Source organism: Podarcis pityusensis, assembly GCF_964106645.2.
Source record: "Podarcis pityusensis genome assembly, chromosome: 8".
NCBI classification, from domain to species: Eukaryota; Metazoa; Chordata; class Lepidosauria; order Squamata; family Lacertidae; genus Podarcis; species Podarcis pityusensis.
In genome coordinates, this window is record NC_138033.1 from 6,242,546 (window position 1) to 6,258,212 (window position 15,667).

At 48.6% G+C, this 15,667-nt stretch overlaps 2 protein-coding genes across 15 annotated transcripts in view; both read left to right on the plus strand.

Annotated features, from left to right (window-relative positions):
• Positions 1 to 6,732, plus strand: part of LOC308484123 (uncharacterized protein) — a 33,277-nt gene extending 26,545 nt beyond the window's left edge. For all 3 annotated transcript variants that reach the window (XM_081018713.1, XM_081018712.1, XM_081018714.1), the window contains 4 exons: positions 172 to 310; positions 1,689 to 1,794; positions 2,927 to 3,071; positions 4,731 to 6,732. In XM_081018713.1, coding sequence (XP_080874839.1) covers positions 172 to 310; positions 1,689 to 1,794; positions 2,927 to 3,071; positions 4,731 to 5,620 — 1,280 coding nt within the window. In that variant the 3' untranslated portion in view covers positions 5,621 to 6,732. The remainder of the gene's footprint in view (positions 1 to 171; positions 311 to 1,688; positions 1,795 to 2,926; positions 3,072 to 4,730) is intronic.
• Positions 6,733 to 15,218: 8,486 nt separating this feature from the next.
• The window catches only part of RYR1 (ryanodine receptor 1), a 204,767-nt gene continuing 204,318 nt past the window's right edge, over positions 15,219 to 15,667 (plus strand). For all 12 annotated transcript variants that reach the window (XM_081018547.1, XM_081018554.1, XM_081018555.1 and 9 more), the window contains exon 1: positions 15,219 to 15,415. In XM_081018547.1, the coding sequence (XP_080874673.1) occupies positions 15,365 to 15,415 (51 nt within the window). In that variant the 5' untranslated portion in view covers positions 15,219 to 15,364. The remainder of the gene's footprint in view (positions 15,416 to 15,667) is intronic.

Consider the following 15,667-nt stretch of genomic DNA (forward strand, 5'->3'; position numbering starts at 1 on the left):
TGTTTTGCTCCGCCATCTTGATTCAAAATGGCGCCCAAACAGTCACGAAGACTGCTGCCCTCAACTTTGGGGACCTAACACGCTTAATCAGCCTCTTGAGTTGCCCAGAACAGTGTTCATGGGAAGCAACCCATAAACGGAACGAAATAAACTTGTGTTCTCCCTACGCAGATCCTACAAGCCCTGCTCCTGTTTCTCCCAAAGGACCTTCCAGTCCGTTCTCCGATCTAGGGCGCCTCCCCGGAGACCCATGGACCCCGGCTGTGAAAACTCAGAGGAGAAGGAGCAGCGGCAGAAAACGCCCCCAAAGGTGGGGTTGCAAGTGGGTTTTTCCATGGAGGGCGGGAGGGAGGAGCTATGGTGGGGGTGATGTTGATGATAGGAAGACTTTGTCGTATGCAAAGATGTGGAAGCTTCCCTCCCCAAAAGCCCTGAGAGGGGGAGGTGAGAATTTTCCCACTCCATGTTTTGCTATTCTTGTAGTCTGTTGTGTTTTTGTAATGTTTTGCTAGTTGTCTTGGGTTCTCTTTGGAAGAGCAAGGTACAGAAGTGGACCAATAAATATCAGCTTCAGATAGGAGGGTTCGTGGGCGCGTGGGAACCCTGACCCACAGGCTAAATGTGCCCCACCAGACCTCCTCATTTTACCCAGGGGGCCATTTCCCCTAGACAATGGGTAGGCAGACTAAGGCCCGGGGGCCGGATCTGGCCCAATCGCCTTCTCGATCCAGCCCACAGACGGTCCGGGAATCAGTGTGTTTTTACATGAGTAGAATGTGTGCTTTTATAATCTCTGGGTTATTTGTGGGGCGCAGGAATTTGTTCATTCCCCCCCAAAAAAATATAGTCCGGCCCCCACAAGGTCTGAGGGACAGTGGACCGGCCCCCTGCTTAAAAGGTTTGCTGACCCCTGCCCTAGACTACACCTGTGTGTGTCCTGTGCTTAATAATAATAATAATAATAATAATAATAATAATAATAATAGTTTATTATTTGTACCCCGCCCATCTGGCTGGGTTTCCCCAGCCACTCTGGGCGGCTTCCACAAATACACTACAAATACACCAAAAATACACTAAGATATCACACATTAAAAACTTCCCTGAACAGGGCTGCCTTAAGATGTCTTCCAAATGTCAGGTAGTTGTTTGTCTCTTTGACATCTGGTGGGAGGGCATTCCACAGGGTGGGCGCCACCACCGAGAAGGCCCTCTGCCTGGTTCCCTGTAGCTTTGCTTCTCGCAGTGAGGGAACCGCCAGAAGGCCCTCGGCGCTGGACTTCAGTGTCCGGGCAGAACAATGGGGGTGGAGACACTCCTTCAGGTATCCTGCGTAGTTTGTGTGCCCAAGCAGGTTCCCTGCAGGGAACAGGGTGACGCATCTGACCCCTGCAGAAAGCAGGATTTGAACTCCCAGCATATCAACTGATGCAAGAGGAGTTCAATCCTGCCTGTTCACATTTTCCCTTCATCTGTGGGGGCCACGTGCCAACTTTGAGAGGCGGCTGGGACCGCATTGAAAGCGTATGGCTTTCCCCAAAGAATCCTGGGAACTGTAGAGTATCCCCTCGCAGAGCTACACTTCCCAGAACTACACTTCCCACAATTCTTTGGGTGAAGTCACGTGCTTTCGATGTACATGTGACCAAAGCATTGTGACTGCTTCGCTCTCTCCCCTTCCCTTTCAGGAAGCATTCCGCTCTGACTCCCCCCTGCCGCTCGCCAGCGCCTTTTGAGCGGAAGGACACAGGGCGCAAGTCGTTGCGCATCTTCTCCCGCAACAGCAAGGATCAGGTGAGTCCTCCGGAGAGCTGGAGACCCTCACATTCTCCAGGGCCCATCTATCCTCCTGTTTCTGTGCTTTCGTGCTTCTCGTTCCAGCCAGCAGTGGCAGCGAATGGCTAGCAATTTGTTTGTGAAAACTGGTTGTTCTCGCGGAGCTTTCCCTGACCTGCTGCTCTCCAGATGTTTCGGGATGCAAAACAATCTGGTTATCGGTCATGCTGGCTAGGACCAATGGGTGTTGTTGTCCAACAACATCTGCAGGGCACCAGAAAAATGAAATACAGTATTACCTCAGGTTACATACGCTTCAGGTTACATACGCTTCAGGTTACAGACTCCTCTAACCCAGAAATAGTACCTCAGGGTAAGAACTTTGCTTCAAGATGAGAACAGAAATCGTGCTCCGGCGGCGCGGCAGCAGCAGGAGGCCCCCATTAGCTAAAGTGGTGCTTCAGGTTAAGAACAGTTTCAGGTTAAGAACGGACCTCTGGAACGAATTAAGTACTTAACCCGAGGTACCACTGTACATGAGTGTCATTTTGGACAGCTTCTTTCCAAAGTTCCTGCAGCCAATCAGAAGCCACGCTTTGGTTTTCAAACGTTTTGGAAGTCGAACGGACTTTCGGAACGGATTCTGTTCGACTTTGTTATGTACTGAGTTGAATAGGACCCAGAATGCAGCAGTCTGATTGGTCCTAGAACAATAGGACCCAGAATGCAGCAGTCTGATTGGTCCTAGAACAATAGGACCCAGAATGCAGCCGTCTGATTGGTCCGCAGGAGCCACCCAATCCAGCTCCAGGTGGAAGTGAATCCACAACCTGATTGGCCTACAGAAGAATCCTGGAATTAGCCAATCACGTGCAGCCCATTGTGTAAATAATGTATATAAAGCAGATATTTTGGGGGAGCTTTCATTCCTCCTCACCACTATGAGCTGAATAAAGAGCATGAAATCCACTCTCGACTCTGAGTATATTTCAGACTTCCTAGGTACGACTGTAGTTGTTTCATCCACTTTCGCCTCTGGACCTTCCTGCCTCTGGCATGTGGCCCCCGAAAGGTTGCCTGCTGTGGAATGTAGCCCTGGGGAAGTTTCCCCACCCAAGCCTCTGATTGGATCTTTTGTTTTCTCTCCTAGCAACCGCTTCCTGCCTCCGCAAAAGCAGCACAACCAAACACCGGACTTCTGACGAAAAAGATGGAGGCCGAGACCTTGGAAGTCCCAACATCCCAGCAGAGATGGGCCTGGCTGCATTCACATAAGCTCAGAGAAAGTGAGCTAGGTCGGGTCTTGCTAATCCTTGGCCTGTGGATTTTTCCCGCGCATCCAATAATAATAATAATAATTTATTATTTATACCCTGCCCATCTGGCTGAGTTTCCCCAGCCACTCTGGGCAGCTCCCAATCAAGTGTTAAAAACAATACAGCATTACATATTAAAAATTTCCCTAAACAGGGCTGCCTTCAGATGTCTTTTAAAGATAAGACAGCTGCTTATTTCCTTCACATCTGGTGGGAGGGCGTTCCACAGGGCGGGAGCCACCACCAAGAAGGCCCTCTGCCTGGTTCCCTGTAACCTCACTTCTCCTATACTTAACGGGGCAAAGGAGAGGTTCAGCAAGTATCGGAGGTGAATGCCCATTTCTCCCGACCTAGAAAAGGCACAGAGTCACCCTTACAAGAGGGCCTTCTGGCTGTTCCCTCGCTGCAAGAAGCGAAGCTACAGGGAACCTGGCAGAGGGCCTTCTCGGTGGTGGCACCCGCCCTGTGGAACGCCCTCCCATCAGATGTCAAAGAGAAAAACAACTACCAGACTTTTAGAAGACATCTGAAGGCAGCCCTCTTTAGGGAAGCTTTTAATGTTTAACAGACCACTGTATTTTAATACTTTGTTGGAAGCCGCCCAGAGTGGCTGGGGAAACCCAGCCTGATGGGCGGGGTATAAATAAATTATTTATTTATTTATTTATTTATTACCTCTCTTACTGTCAGAAAGTTCTTCCTGATGTTTAGTTGGAAGCCATTGGTTCGAGTCCTACCCCTCCAGAGTAGGAGAAAACAAGCTTGTTCCCTCGTCAATGTGGCAGCCCTTGAGATATTTGAAGATGGCTACAGAGAACTACAATTCCCAGAGTTCCAGGGAAGAGGGATTGATGGTTCTACCATGGGAACCCCAACCCTAATCTGTCCTTACTAGATAGGCAGCAGAAAACCACCAAGACAGCTATAAGCCTTGTGTGTGTGTTGGGGCAATATGGTCCTTAGGTGGCCTTGGGTGGTGATGGCAGTGGTGGTGAGGCTGCCTCTGCTGGGCCATTGACAACTCCCAGCCTTTGCCAACCAGGTGCCCTCCAGCTTTCAGACTACAACTCCCATCAGCACCAGCCCGGCACAGAATTGTAGTCCAAAACACCCAGAGGGCACCAGGTTGGCCAAGGTTGCTGAAGCCCAACCAGTGCTTTTTGTCGTTTGAAACAACTGCAAACAACCTCCTTCCTTGGAGGTTTCTAAGCAGAGGTTGGACGGACATCTGCCATTTATGCTTTAGCTGAGATCCCTGCATTGCAGGGGGCTGGACTAGATCAGGCATAGGCAAACTTGGCCCTCCAGATGTTTTGGGACTACAACTCCCATCATCCCTAGCTAACAGGACCAGTGGTCCGGGATGATGGGAATTGTAGTCACAAAAACATCTGGAGGGCCGAGTTTGCCTATGCCTGGACTAGATGAATCTCGGTGGTCCTTTCCAACTCAACAATTCTCAAAGTCCCGCAGGTAAAGACAACCAAATTCATTCGGTGTGAGATCTTGGGCACTTGAACTCATGTTCAGATGAGCATGCAGAAGCTCATCTCGTATTTACCGGGTGCCACAGGACTCTGTACAGCTGCATGGCATTAAACAAGACTCCCTCTTCTCTTGGGATGTGTTATTTTTTAGGATCTACAAGCCAGCCATACAGCGAAAATGCTTGTGGGCCTAGCTGCACAAATCCAGAGGTTGGAGATGCTGCGGCGAGATGTAAACACAGGGCTGGGGGAACTCCCTGTTCGGATGCTGTCAGCTATGCACATCAGGAGCCAGATATGGACGCCTTGGTAGCGGAGGCCAAACTGCCAGATTCTCTACCCAGACAGCGCCATGTTCTACGGCGGTCAGTGAGCTGGCCCGAAGAGCTTTCAGTGAGGGCTGCCGCAGAAGACAGCGAAATGGATTTCTCCCCTTCTGTCGGCCCAGGAGCGCATCATGCCCAGAGCTTCGGCCTAGCCGAGCCAGAGCAGCCTGACATGGAAGTATTAGTGGCGGGCATGAGGCAACTGGGCATCCCCACTGTTTGTGTCACACTGGCAGATAGCTGCCCAGAGAACGGGCCACAAAGGATGCTTCCCTCGGATCCTGGCTCCCCCAGCACTCTGGCCGACCGCTTCCGCCACCTCCCCGAGGCTCCCAAAACCGGCCTCAAGCGCCTGACCCTCAGCTTCCAGCGGGCATCGCCCCAGCCCGACAAAGGATCGGAGGCCGCAAAGCTCAGCGTTCCCAAGCGCAAGGCGGGGCGTCGCTTTGGCCGGTCCGTGAGCCACGAGAGCGGCCTGCCGTTGCAGGCCGGACAGGAGGTGCAGCCTGGGCACGCGGCGACAAAGGGAGCCCCCGAGCTGCCCGCCAGGAGCCCCTTGCTGTCCTTCAAGGCCTACGGGCGGCAGATCTGCATAACCCGAAAAAACATCATGATGTCTCTGGCCGGGCTGCGTGGCAAAAGGGAGGTGGCAAGGTCTCCGGATTCCGGCCTGCCAAGCCAGGATCCCCCAAGCGCCAACTGGAGCACCTGCTAGAGGGAAAGAGGAGTTGGACCTATGGCGTCTCTCCCCAAATTCCCTTGGATGGTGGCAGGAATAGGCAGCTTGTGGCCGACCCAAACTCCCTGGACTTGCGGCAAAACGTGGCAGCAGCCGGTGACCCAACGACAGCTGGTTTTTCGCCCAGGTGGGGTTAATCATCATCTGTCTGCAGCTACTGTAAAACAACCCTGAAGGTGGGTTGTTTCCACCAGAAACTATTTTCCTTTGCTTTCCCCCCTCCAGATGTTGTCGGACTACAACTCCCATCATCCCTGCCCCTGCTGGCGGTGGCTGATGGGATTTGTAGTCCAACAACATCTGGCGGTCAAAGAGGCTTCCTATCCCTGCCTTTAACAAGATCCTGGTTTTAACACCAATTCCTGTTCTCACACGGCCCATTCTGATGTCCCAAACTAACTCCCCCCCCTTCACTGTCTCTGTGTGTTGTTTTTGCCTTTTCACCAGCTAACCTTGTACAAAGTTTTGTATAAAACCTATTGGTTGTGAGTGTTGGAAGAGTATCTATTTAGTAACCCCCCCTCCCCAAATCCACACCCTGTGCCCCCCTCCAAATCATCTACCACTAGCAGCTCTGACTTTGTATTTTATACCCGTAATTCATATTATTTTTCTCCCCCCCCCCCCGGCTGCCTGTGGGGATCTGAATATTTGGAGGACTGGTCCTGGCACAGCAAACCGGAGCCTCAAAAATCACCGTTTAGAGTCGTAGAATTATGCTTGTTAAAATCACCGTTAGAAATCGGAAGGGCTTTTCTCCTGCAGCTTATGAGTGAAGGTGAAAGCGGGGAGTTGGGTTTGGTCCATTTTCGCTTCCCTCAAAATTATTGGTGGCTGGCAAAGGGAATAAGACTAAAAAAAGAAAATTCCTCAGTCACATATTATATTGGTTGAGTTTGCTGTCGGATGTTTGCATGTGCAGGTCCCCCAGTCGCCCTCCAGGGGGCAGTCAGGTTCTTCCCTTGTTTCCAAATATACTCTTATTATTTTAAAGAAAATCTTTTGTGATGGGTCTGTCTGCAATGCCTTGTGTGCCTTTTTTCTTAATTCTAACAAACACGAAATAATTAAAAGCAAGAAATACCACATGGCAGTTGTTTCTTCTAAATGACTTCTTCCTCCGTAACATGGTTTTTGCTTTTGCTTTTAACTTACTGACTTGCCTTTTTAATTGTCCTGTGCTTTTCATTAGTCTTTATATATATAAAGGTAAAGGGACCCCTGACCATTAGGTCCAGTCGCGGACGACTCTGGGGTTGCGGCGCTCATCTCGCTTTATTGGCCGAGGGAGCCGGCGTACAGCTTCCGGGTCATGTGGCCAGCATGACTAAGCCGCTTCTGGCAAACCAGAGCAGCGCACGGAAACGCCGTTTACCTTCCCGCTGCAGCGGTACCTATTTATCTACTTGTACTTCATGCTTTCGAACTGCTAGGTTGGCAGGAGCAGGGACCGAGCAACGGGAGCTCACCCCGTCGCGGGGATTCGAACCGCCGACCTTCTGATTGGCAAGTCCTAGGCTCTGTGGTTTAGACCACAGCGCCACCCGCATCCCTCTTTTATATATATATAAAATTCTGATTCTGTTAATGGCTGGTTCAACCCCATCATCATTACTTGAAGCAAGGGGCTGAATACCTTGGCTGCTGCAGTCTCTAAATATTAAAACAAACAAACAAACAAACACTCATTTTTCTTTTTAGCAGTTTTGCCGGCATCTCTCTTGGCCCAGTGTCTTAAAATCCAGCCTTCCTCGATGCAACATTAAGATCCAGGCTCCTTTTGCTTATCAACTTCACTGTCAGAATGAAAAGAGAGGTTAATTTGAGGGATGCCCTCCGGTGGTGTTTGCGGGGGGGGGGGGGGGCCAAGGCGGAAGGAGGTGAGAATCTAAATTCAGTAAGTCATAAGCATCTGGAAGCAGAAAGCGGTGGAGGTTAAATTAGGTTGATTTCAGCAGAGATGATAGAGCAGAGATGGGGAAATCTGTTGCTTCTCCAAAGAAATCCATTTAACATTCTGGATCTATACAAAGCTTGAGTGTGGGACTGCATCTGCATTTAAAGCACCCCCCCCCCAAAAAAATCATCATCATGGGAACTGTAGATTGTTAAAGGTGCAGGGAATTGTAGATTGTTAAAGGTGCAGCCAGATGGGCGGGGTATAAATTATAAATTATTACTATGGGGCAAAAAGGTTCCGGCATTGCAAGAGGTTAGACTAGTAGCTGACCCTTGTGCTCCCTTCCAATTCTACGATTCTCTGATTGCCTAGAATCAATCCTACTGTAAACGGAGTTCTCTGTTGCAGATCGCTTCTCCCAGACAATGCCCTGTTGCTTTGGTCTGTGTTTATATCCTGCATGACTGTGCAGAAATGGAACATTTTTCTTCTGCTTGTCTTTCTGTCTCATCTGGCTTGGCTAAGCGGTGTTTGTTACTAGTCTTTGCAAACATCTCTCTCTCTCTCCCTCTCCTTTTTTCACCTCCAGAACTGGTTTCACCTTCAGCCTTTTCCCTCCTTCCCCACAAACACCTTCTTCAGAGGTGAGAAATGAAGGACTGATGGCTGCTTGGAATTATAGCAGCCTGTCTGGAATTTTCTCTTCCTGGCGCTGAGCCAGGAACCAGGAGCATATAAAAAAAAAAAGCCAGCTTAGAAAACGTGTGGTCAGTTTTATCTCCTTACTCTCAGAAACATGCAGACAGGTTAGGGCTTCAAAAATAAAAGTACTGTATGTTTTCCCCACCCTCTCTACAATGCTGATGGCAGTGTGCCTTTAAGTTAATTATTTAAGGAAGGAACGGGGGATCCTATCATCTTTCCTGGAAAGAAAGCAAGGCTAGTAAGTATGAGAAATGCAATCCTTTTACAGACCGCAGAATGAAGAGTCACAGAATTCTAGAGTTGGAAGGGACCCCAAGGGTCATCTAGCCCAACCCCCTGCCCTGCAATAATCTCTGACAGATGGCCAGCCCCAACCACTGTTTTAAGGAGTGTGCATCACCTTCTGAGATGGTCCATTCCACCGCCAAACAGCTCTTGCTGTCAGAATACAGCTCAGACCAGTATTAGACAGCCTCCAGCATCAGATTCCCACTTTATTTTGCAAATGAGCCACTTGAATGATAAATCGTTTTATTACCTAGTAATACAGAGCCAAAAGGGACGCGGGTGGCACTGTGGGTTAAACCACAGAGCCTAGGACTTGCTGATCAGAAGGTCGGCGGTTCGAATCCCTGCAATGGGGATGGTCAGGGGTCCATTTACTTTACCTAATACAGACCCAAGTGTGTCTTTTAATTGTAGTAGAGAGGCTGAGATAGAATTTCACCTCCCCAAGGATTAGAGAGACTCTGTCCGCTTTTCAAAGAGGTTGTTTCAGCTGACTTTTACAAAATATACATGCACACTGTCTTGCCAGCCCCTTCAAAGTAGTTGCATGAATAGTGATGTATCCCAGCCTCCTTCCTTTCCTGGGGAGTGTCACAGGTGAGCCCTCCTCTCTTCCCCAAGATGAAGGTGGGACCCTATTTTTCTCCTCGCTCGCCTTGACCCATGGGAACAATCCAGGCAGATGACTTTCAAAGCCTTCTGCAAGGATTATCCCATGACTGCATGTGAATTATAGCGCTGTATTGAATACCAAAAGGTTATACCAGTAGTGTAACACTAAGAACATAAAAAGGACCCCTGCTTGCAGGATCAGGCCAATGGCCAATCTAGTCCCACACCCCTCCTAATGCTTCCAGCAACTGGTGATTTATAGTATTATAACCTGCCTTGGGAACTTTAGGGCGAAGGGTGTGCAAGAAACCCGATAAATGATATCAACACTTTTGAGAAGCTCAATGGAGGTTCATTTTACATTCAGATTTAGGTTTTTTTGTTTTTGTAAAAGCAGTCTGGCTACAGTAAATTTAATTTATCACACATACACCCCCCCCCAAAAGAGAATGCCCAATGATGTTTATTGTTTATTTGTAGTAATATTAGAATCCCGCTGTGCCGTATCTCAAAGTGGATTGCAGCAATAAAAGCACAGAACCATAATCAGGAGAAAAAACATTCTGGGAAATGATATATAATGAAATGAAGAAAAAAAATGTTTAAAATAACCTTTACAGTGATACCTCAGGTTACATATGCTTCAGCTTACAGACTCCGCCAACCCAGAAATAGTACTTCAGGTTAAGAACTTTGCTTCAGGATGAGAACAGAAATCGTGCTCTGGCGGCGCGGCAGCAGCAGGAGGCCCCGTTAGCTAAAGTGTTGCTTCAGGTTAAGAACAGTTTCAGGTTAAGAACGGACCTCCGGAACGAATTAAGTACTTGACCTGAGGTACCACTGTATTTTTAAAAAATAACAGAAGCTTTCTTATTAGGAATTATAGGTACCGACATCCCAAAGGAGCAGAAAAGGCTTTTAATGTATGGGACAAGAACCGCTCAGATGTTACTGGTCCAGAGATGGAAAGAATAACAAGTTTGTACCAGAGATGAATGACAAGCTCAGCTGATGGCAAAATTGACCGGAAAGCTCAGGAACCAAGAAGACTAAAACTTCAATAAAAAATAGGGAACATTTATAATTTATCTAGGAGACCACTGCAAGCAGATGAAAACATGAGCAGGCTTTTGATAACACTTGTATTGTAGCAAATATCATGGACAATATAAAGGTAAAGGGACCCCTGACCATTAGGTCCAGTCGTGGCCGACTCTGGGGTTGTGGCGCTCATCTCGCTTTATTGGCCAAGGGAGCCGGCATACAGCTTCCGGGTCATGTGGCCAGCATGACTAAGCCGCTTCTGGCAAACCAGAGCAGCGCATGAAAACGCCATTTACCTTCCCGCCGGAGTAGTACCTATTTATTTACTTGCACTTTGATGTGCTTTTGAACTGCTAGGTTGGCAGGAGACAATGGACAATATGGAGAGATATAAAATATGGACTATGGAATATGGAATATGGACTATGGAAATATGGACTATGAAAGAATGGACCATAAAGAAGGCTGATCGCCGAAGAATGGATGCTTTAGTATTATGGTGCTGGAGGAGACTCTTGAGAGTCCCATGGACTGCAAGAAGATCAAACCTATCCATTCTGAAGGAAATCAGCCCTGAGTGCTCACTGGAAGGACAGATCCTGAAGCTGAGACTCCAATACTTTGGCTACCTCATGAGAAGAGAAGACTCCCCGGAAAAGACCCTGATGTTGGGAAAGATGGAGGGCACAAGGAGAAGGGGACGACAGAGGACGAGATGGTCGGACAGCGTTCTTGAAGCTACCGGCATGAGTTTGACCAAACTGTGGGAGGCAGTGGAAGACAGGAGTGCCTGGCGTGCTCTGGTCCATGGGGTCACGAAGAGTCGGACACGACTAAACAACAAATGAAATAATATGCAGTTGAAAAGCCTGACAATAGGACCCATGGAGGGGAGGGTGGGAAGTCTGGAGATTCAGATAAATCTCAAAAAATGGATATGTATTTCGTATTGTTATAATCCTACACTTGTAAAATCAAAAATCATCTGGGAAAAAAGACTAATAGATAATTTAAAAAACACAAAAACCCACCATTAAACAGTGAATAACAGACACCAGTTAACCATTACAGTGGTACCTCGGGTTACATACGCTTCAGGTTACAGACTCGGCTAACCCAGAAATAGTACCTCGGGTTAAGAACTTTGCTTCAGGATGAGAACAGAAATCGTGCGGTGGTGGCGCGGCAGCAGCAGGAGGCCCCATTAGCTAAAGTGGTGCTTCAGGTTAAGAACAGTTTCAGGTTAAGAACGGACCTCCAGAATGAATTACCGTATTTTTTGCACCATAACACTCACTTTTTTCCTCCTAGAAAGTAAGGGGAAATGTCTGTGCGTGTTATGGAGCAAATGCCTATGGATGGCGGGGGGATGTGCTGCAGTCGTGAGCAGAGGATCCATGGTTCCCCTTCCTTCCCTCCTCCGTGGCTCGCTTTGAAACAGCAAAGCGGGAGAAGAGCCGCTGATCACATAGCATGTCAGATCACATAGCATGTCCATGGCTACAGCTTGCACCAAAAAAATCACGCACCCACTGTTGCCTGGGGCTGCAGTGGTGCAAAAACGTGTTTACAAAGCATGGATCCACATGGATCCTCAGGATTTTTGCACTGGGCTACCCCAAACTCACCGTCAGATCACATGTCTGTGGCCACAGCATGAACCACAAAAATCATACATCCGCTGTTTCGTTTAGAATATTTTTTTCTTGTTTTCCTCCTCTAAAGAACGGTTTGGATTCTTAGATCACAGACTGCAGTTTCTTGAAGATGGACTTCTGGCAAGCGATGGGCTGCACCTCACAACGGTTGGGAGAAATGTTTTTGCCAAAAATCTCAGAAACCTCATCAGGAGGGCTTTAAACTGACTAATGTGGGGGAGGGAGACAGTGCTCCTGAAGGTAGGAGTCTATCAATTGATGAAGATGATCATCCAAATGTCATAGACCAAATGGAGCAAACAGCACACAGACCTAGTGGTGGGAGGAAAAAATCCTTAAATAAGAGACACGGGGGAATGATTAATGGACTTCAATGTCTGTACACTAATGCGCAAAGCATGGGAAATAAACAAGATGAGCTTGAGCTCTTGATACAGCAAACTAAATATGACATAATAGGCATCACTGAAACCTGGTGGGATAAGTCCCACGATTGGAATGTAATAATGGGGGGATACAATCTATTTCAGAGAAACAGACCAGACAAGAAAGGAGGAGGAGTGGCGTTATATGTCAGGGATGTGTATACCTGTGAAGAGATCCAAGATTTAGAACCTCAAAGCCAAAGTGAGAGCATTTGGGTCAAAATTAAGGGAGAGAAGAATAACAGTGACCTCATTGTGGGAGTTTACTATAGATCCCCAAGCCAAACGGAGGACATAGATGATGCCTTCCTGGAACAGATGGCCAAGCATGTAAAGGGAAGGGAGATAGCAGTAATGGGGGACTTCAATTACCCGGATATTTGTTGGATGTCAAACTCAGCCAAGAGCATAAGGTCAAACAGATTCCTCACTGGCCTTGCAGACAACTTCATTGTCCAGAAAGTGGGAGAAGCAACAAGAGGAACAGCCATCCAATGTTGATGACCTGGTTAGTGGGGTAGACGTGTAAGGATCATTAGGCGCGAGTGATCATGCTCTTCTGAAGTTTACTATACAGCGGAAAGGAGCAGCCAAGCATACTAGGACTCAATTTCTTGACTTTAAGAAAGCCGACTTCATAAAACTTAGAGAAGTGCTGGGTGAGATCCCATGGACAGTAATACTAAAAGGAAAGGGGGTTCATGATGGCTGGGAGTTTGTTAAGAGGGAGATAGTAAAAGCACAACGTCAGGCAATACCAATGAGACGGAAACATGGAAGGTGCCTAAAGAAGCCAGGGTGACTATCTAAAGAACTTTTAACTGAGTTAAGATTAAAAAAGGATGTGTACAAAAAATGCACAAAGGGGGGAAACCACCAAAGAGGAATTCAAACAAATAGCCAGCACTTGTAGACACAAAGTCAGAAAAGCTAAAGCACAGAATGAACTCAGGCTTGCTAGAGAGGTTAAAAGCAACAAAAAAGGCTTTTATGGGTATGTCCGTAGCAAAAGGAAGAACAAAGAAACAGTGGGGTCACTCAGAGGAGAAGATGGTGAAATGCAAACAGGGGACACAGAAAGGGCTGAACTCCTCAATGCCTTCTTTGCCTCAGTCTTCTCCGATAAAGAAAATAATGCCCGACCTGAAGAATCTGGAGCAAATGATTCAGCAGAGGAAACACAGCCCAGAATAACTAAGGAGATAGTACAGTAATACTTGGCTAGTTTAGATGTATTCAAGTCTCCAGGGCCAGATGAACTGCATCCAAGAGTATTAAAAGAACTGGCAGATGTCATCTCAGAACCACTGGCAGTCATCTTTGAGAATTCCTGGAGAACAGGCGAAGTCCCGGCAGACTGGAGGAGGGCAAATGTTGTCCCTATTTTCAAAAAGGGGAAAAGAGAGGACCCAAATAATTACCGCCCAGTCAGTCTGACATCAATACCAGGGAAGATTCTGGAGCAGATCATTAAGCAAACAGTCTGTGAGCACCTAGAAAGGAATGCTGTGATCACCAATAGTCAGCATGGATTTCTGAAAAATAAGTCATGTCAGACTAACCTGATCTCGTTTTTTGACAGAATTACAAGCCTGGTAGATGAAGGGAACGCAGTGGATGTAGCCTACCTTGATTTCAGCAAGGCATTTGACAAGGTGCCCCATGATATTCTTGTAAAGAAGCTGGTAAAATGTGGTCTTGACTATGCTACCACTCAGTGGATTTGTAACTGGCTGACTGACCGAACCCAAAGGGTGCTCATCAATGGTTCCTCTTCATCAAAGGTTAAGGGGTGATATGATAGCCATGTTCAAATATATAAAAGGATGTCACATAGAGGAGGGAGAAAGGTTGTTTTCTGCTGCTCCAGAGAAGCGGACACGGAGCAATGGATCCAAACTACAAGAAAGAAGATTCCACCTAAACATGAGGAAGAACTTCCTGACAGTAAGAGCTGTTCGACAGTGGAATTTGCTGCCAAGGAGTGTGGTGGAGTCTCCTTCTTTGGAGGTCTTTAAGCAGAGGCTTGACAACCATATGTCAGGAGTGCTCTGATGGTGTTTCCTGCTTGGCAGGGGGTTGGACTCGATGGCCCTTGTGGTCTCTTCCAACTCTATGATTCTATGATTCTATGAAAAACTATGTGCGTGTTATGGTCGGGTGCGTGTTATAGAACGAAAAATACGGTAAGTACTTAACCCAAGGTACCACTGTACAGAATATAAGAAGAGCCCTTCTGGATCTGGCCAAAGGCCCATGGAGTCCAGGATCCTGTTCTCTGCAAGCAGGATCTGAGCACCAGAGCAACTCCCTTCTGCAGTTTCCAGGAACTGGTATTCAGAAGCTTTCCTGGCTCCGACTGTGGACGGGGACAATATCCTGACTCGTAGCTGCTGACAGCCCCCATTAATTCCTCTTTTAGAGCCACTGAGAGAGGATGCGTTCAATGCGCTGGATGAATCCCCCTTGAGGTCTGCTGAGCCTGATGCCTCCCTCTCTCCTCCCGATGCTCCGTGGAAGTTGGCAACAGGTAGAAGCCATGCCAGGCTGCGCCTCTCCTTCGAATCGTAGGGTCCCTAGGGGTCATCTAGTCCAACCCCCCTGCGATGCAGGAATCTCCAATGAAGCATCCTTGACAGATGGCCCTCCAGCAAGGAAGGAGACCCCGCCACCTCTCGTGGGTTGGTTGGGGGAGCCTTTTCCGCGGACAGGTAGACTGCTCCTGGCCAGTGGAGGCTCCACCGAACCCTGGCGACCTCAGCGGCGAGAGAAATCTCCCTGGTGAAGAAGGAGGGGAGAGATCTGGTGGCGAGAGATCCACTGCGGCTTCCTCGCCCCATCCTTCCCTCCCTCCCTCCCTCCTTCCCCTGTCCTTCTCCCCGCCCTCCTCCGCCCCTTCTCCATCCCCTCCTAGGGGCGGTCCGGGGGGCGGGGAGCCGGCCGGCTGGCTGGCTGGCGCTGCTGGAGCCGGGACGCTCCGCTAGTGTCTCCGCGGCTCCCGGCAGCTGCGAACGAGCCAGCCGAGCAGGGCGGGCGCCCCACTCCTTCCAGCTGCCCCCCAAGCCCAGCCCCCCAGCCCAGCCCAGCCATGGCCGAAGGAGGCGGCGAAGGAGAGGACGACGTCCAGTTTCTCCGGACCGTGAGTCTTTAATTTTTGGAGGGGGGGTGATGGAGGAGAAGGAGGAGGAGGAAGATTTTGGGGAGGGAGGAGAGAAAAAACACAGGAAAAAAGGAAAAGGGGGAGAGGAGGGGAGCAGGGGAAGTGGGGTGCGTGAAATTAGGGGTGCAGGGAAAAGGCAGCGCAATGCTAGTTAAGTTGGGGGGCGCGCCCTATAACCCCACTTCCCTGGCATCGAGCCCCACGGAATTCAAGGAGACTTGCTATCCTTGG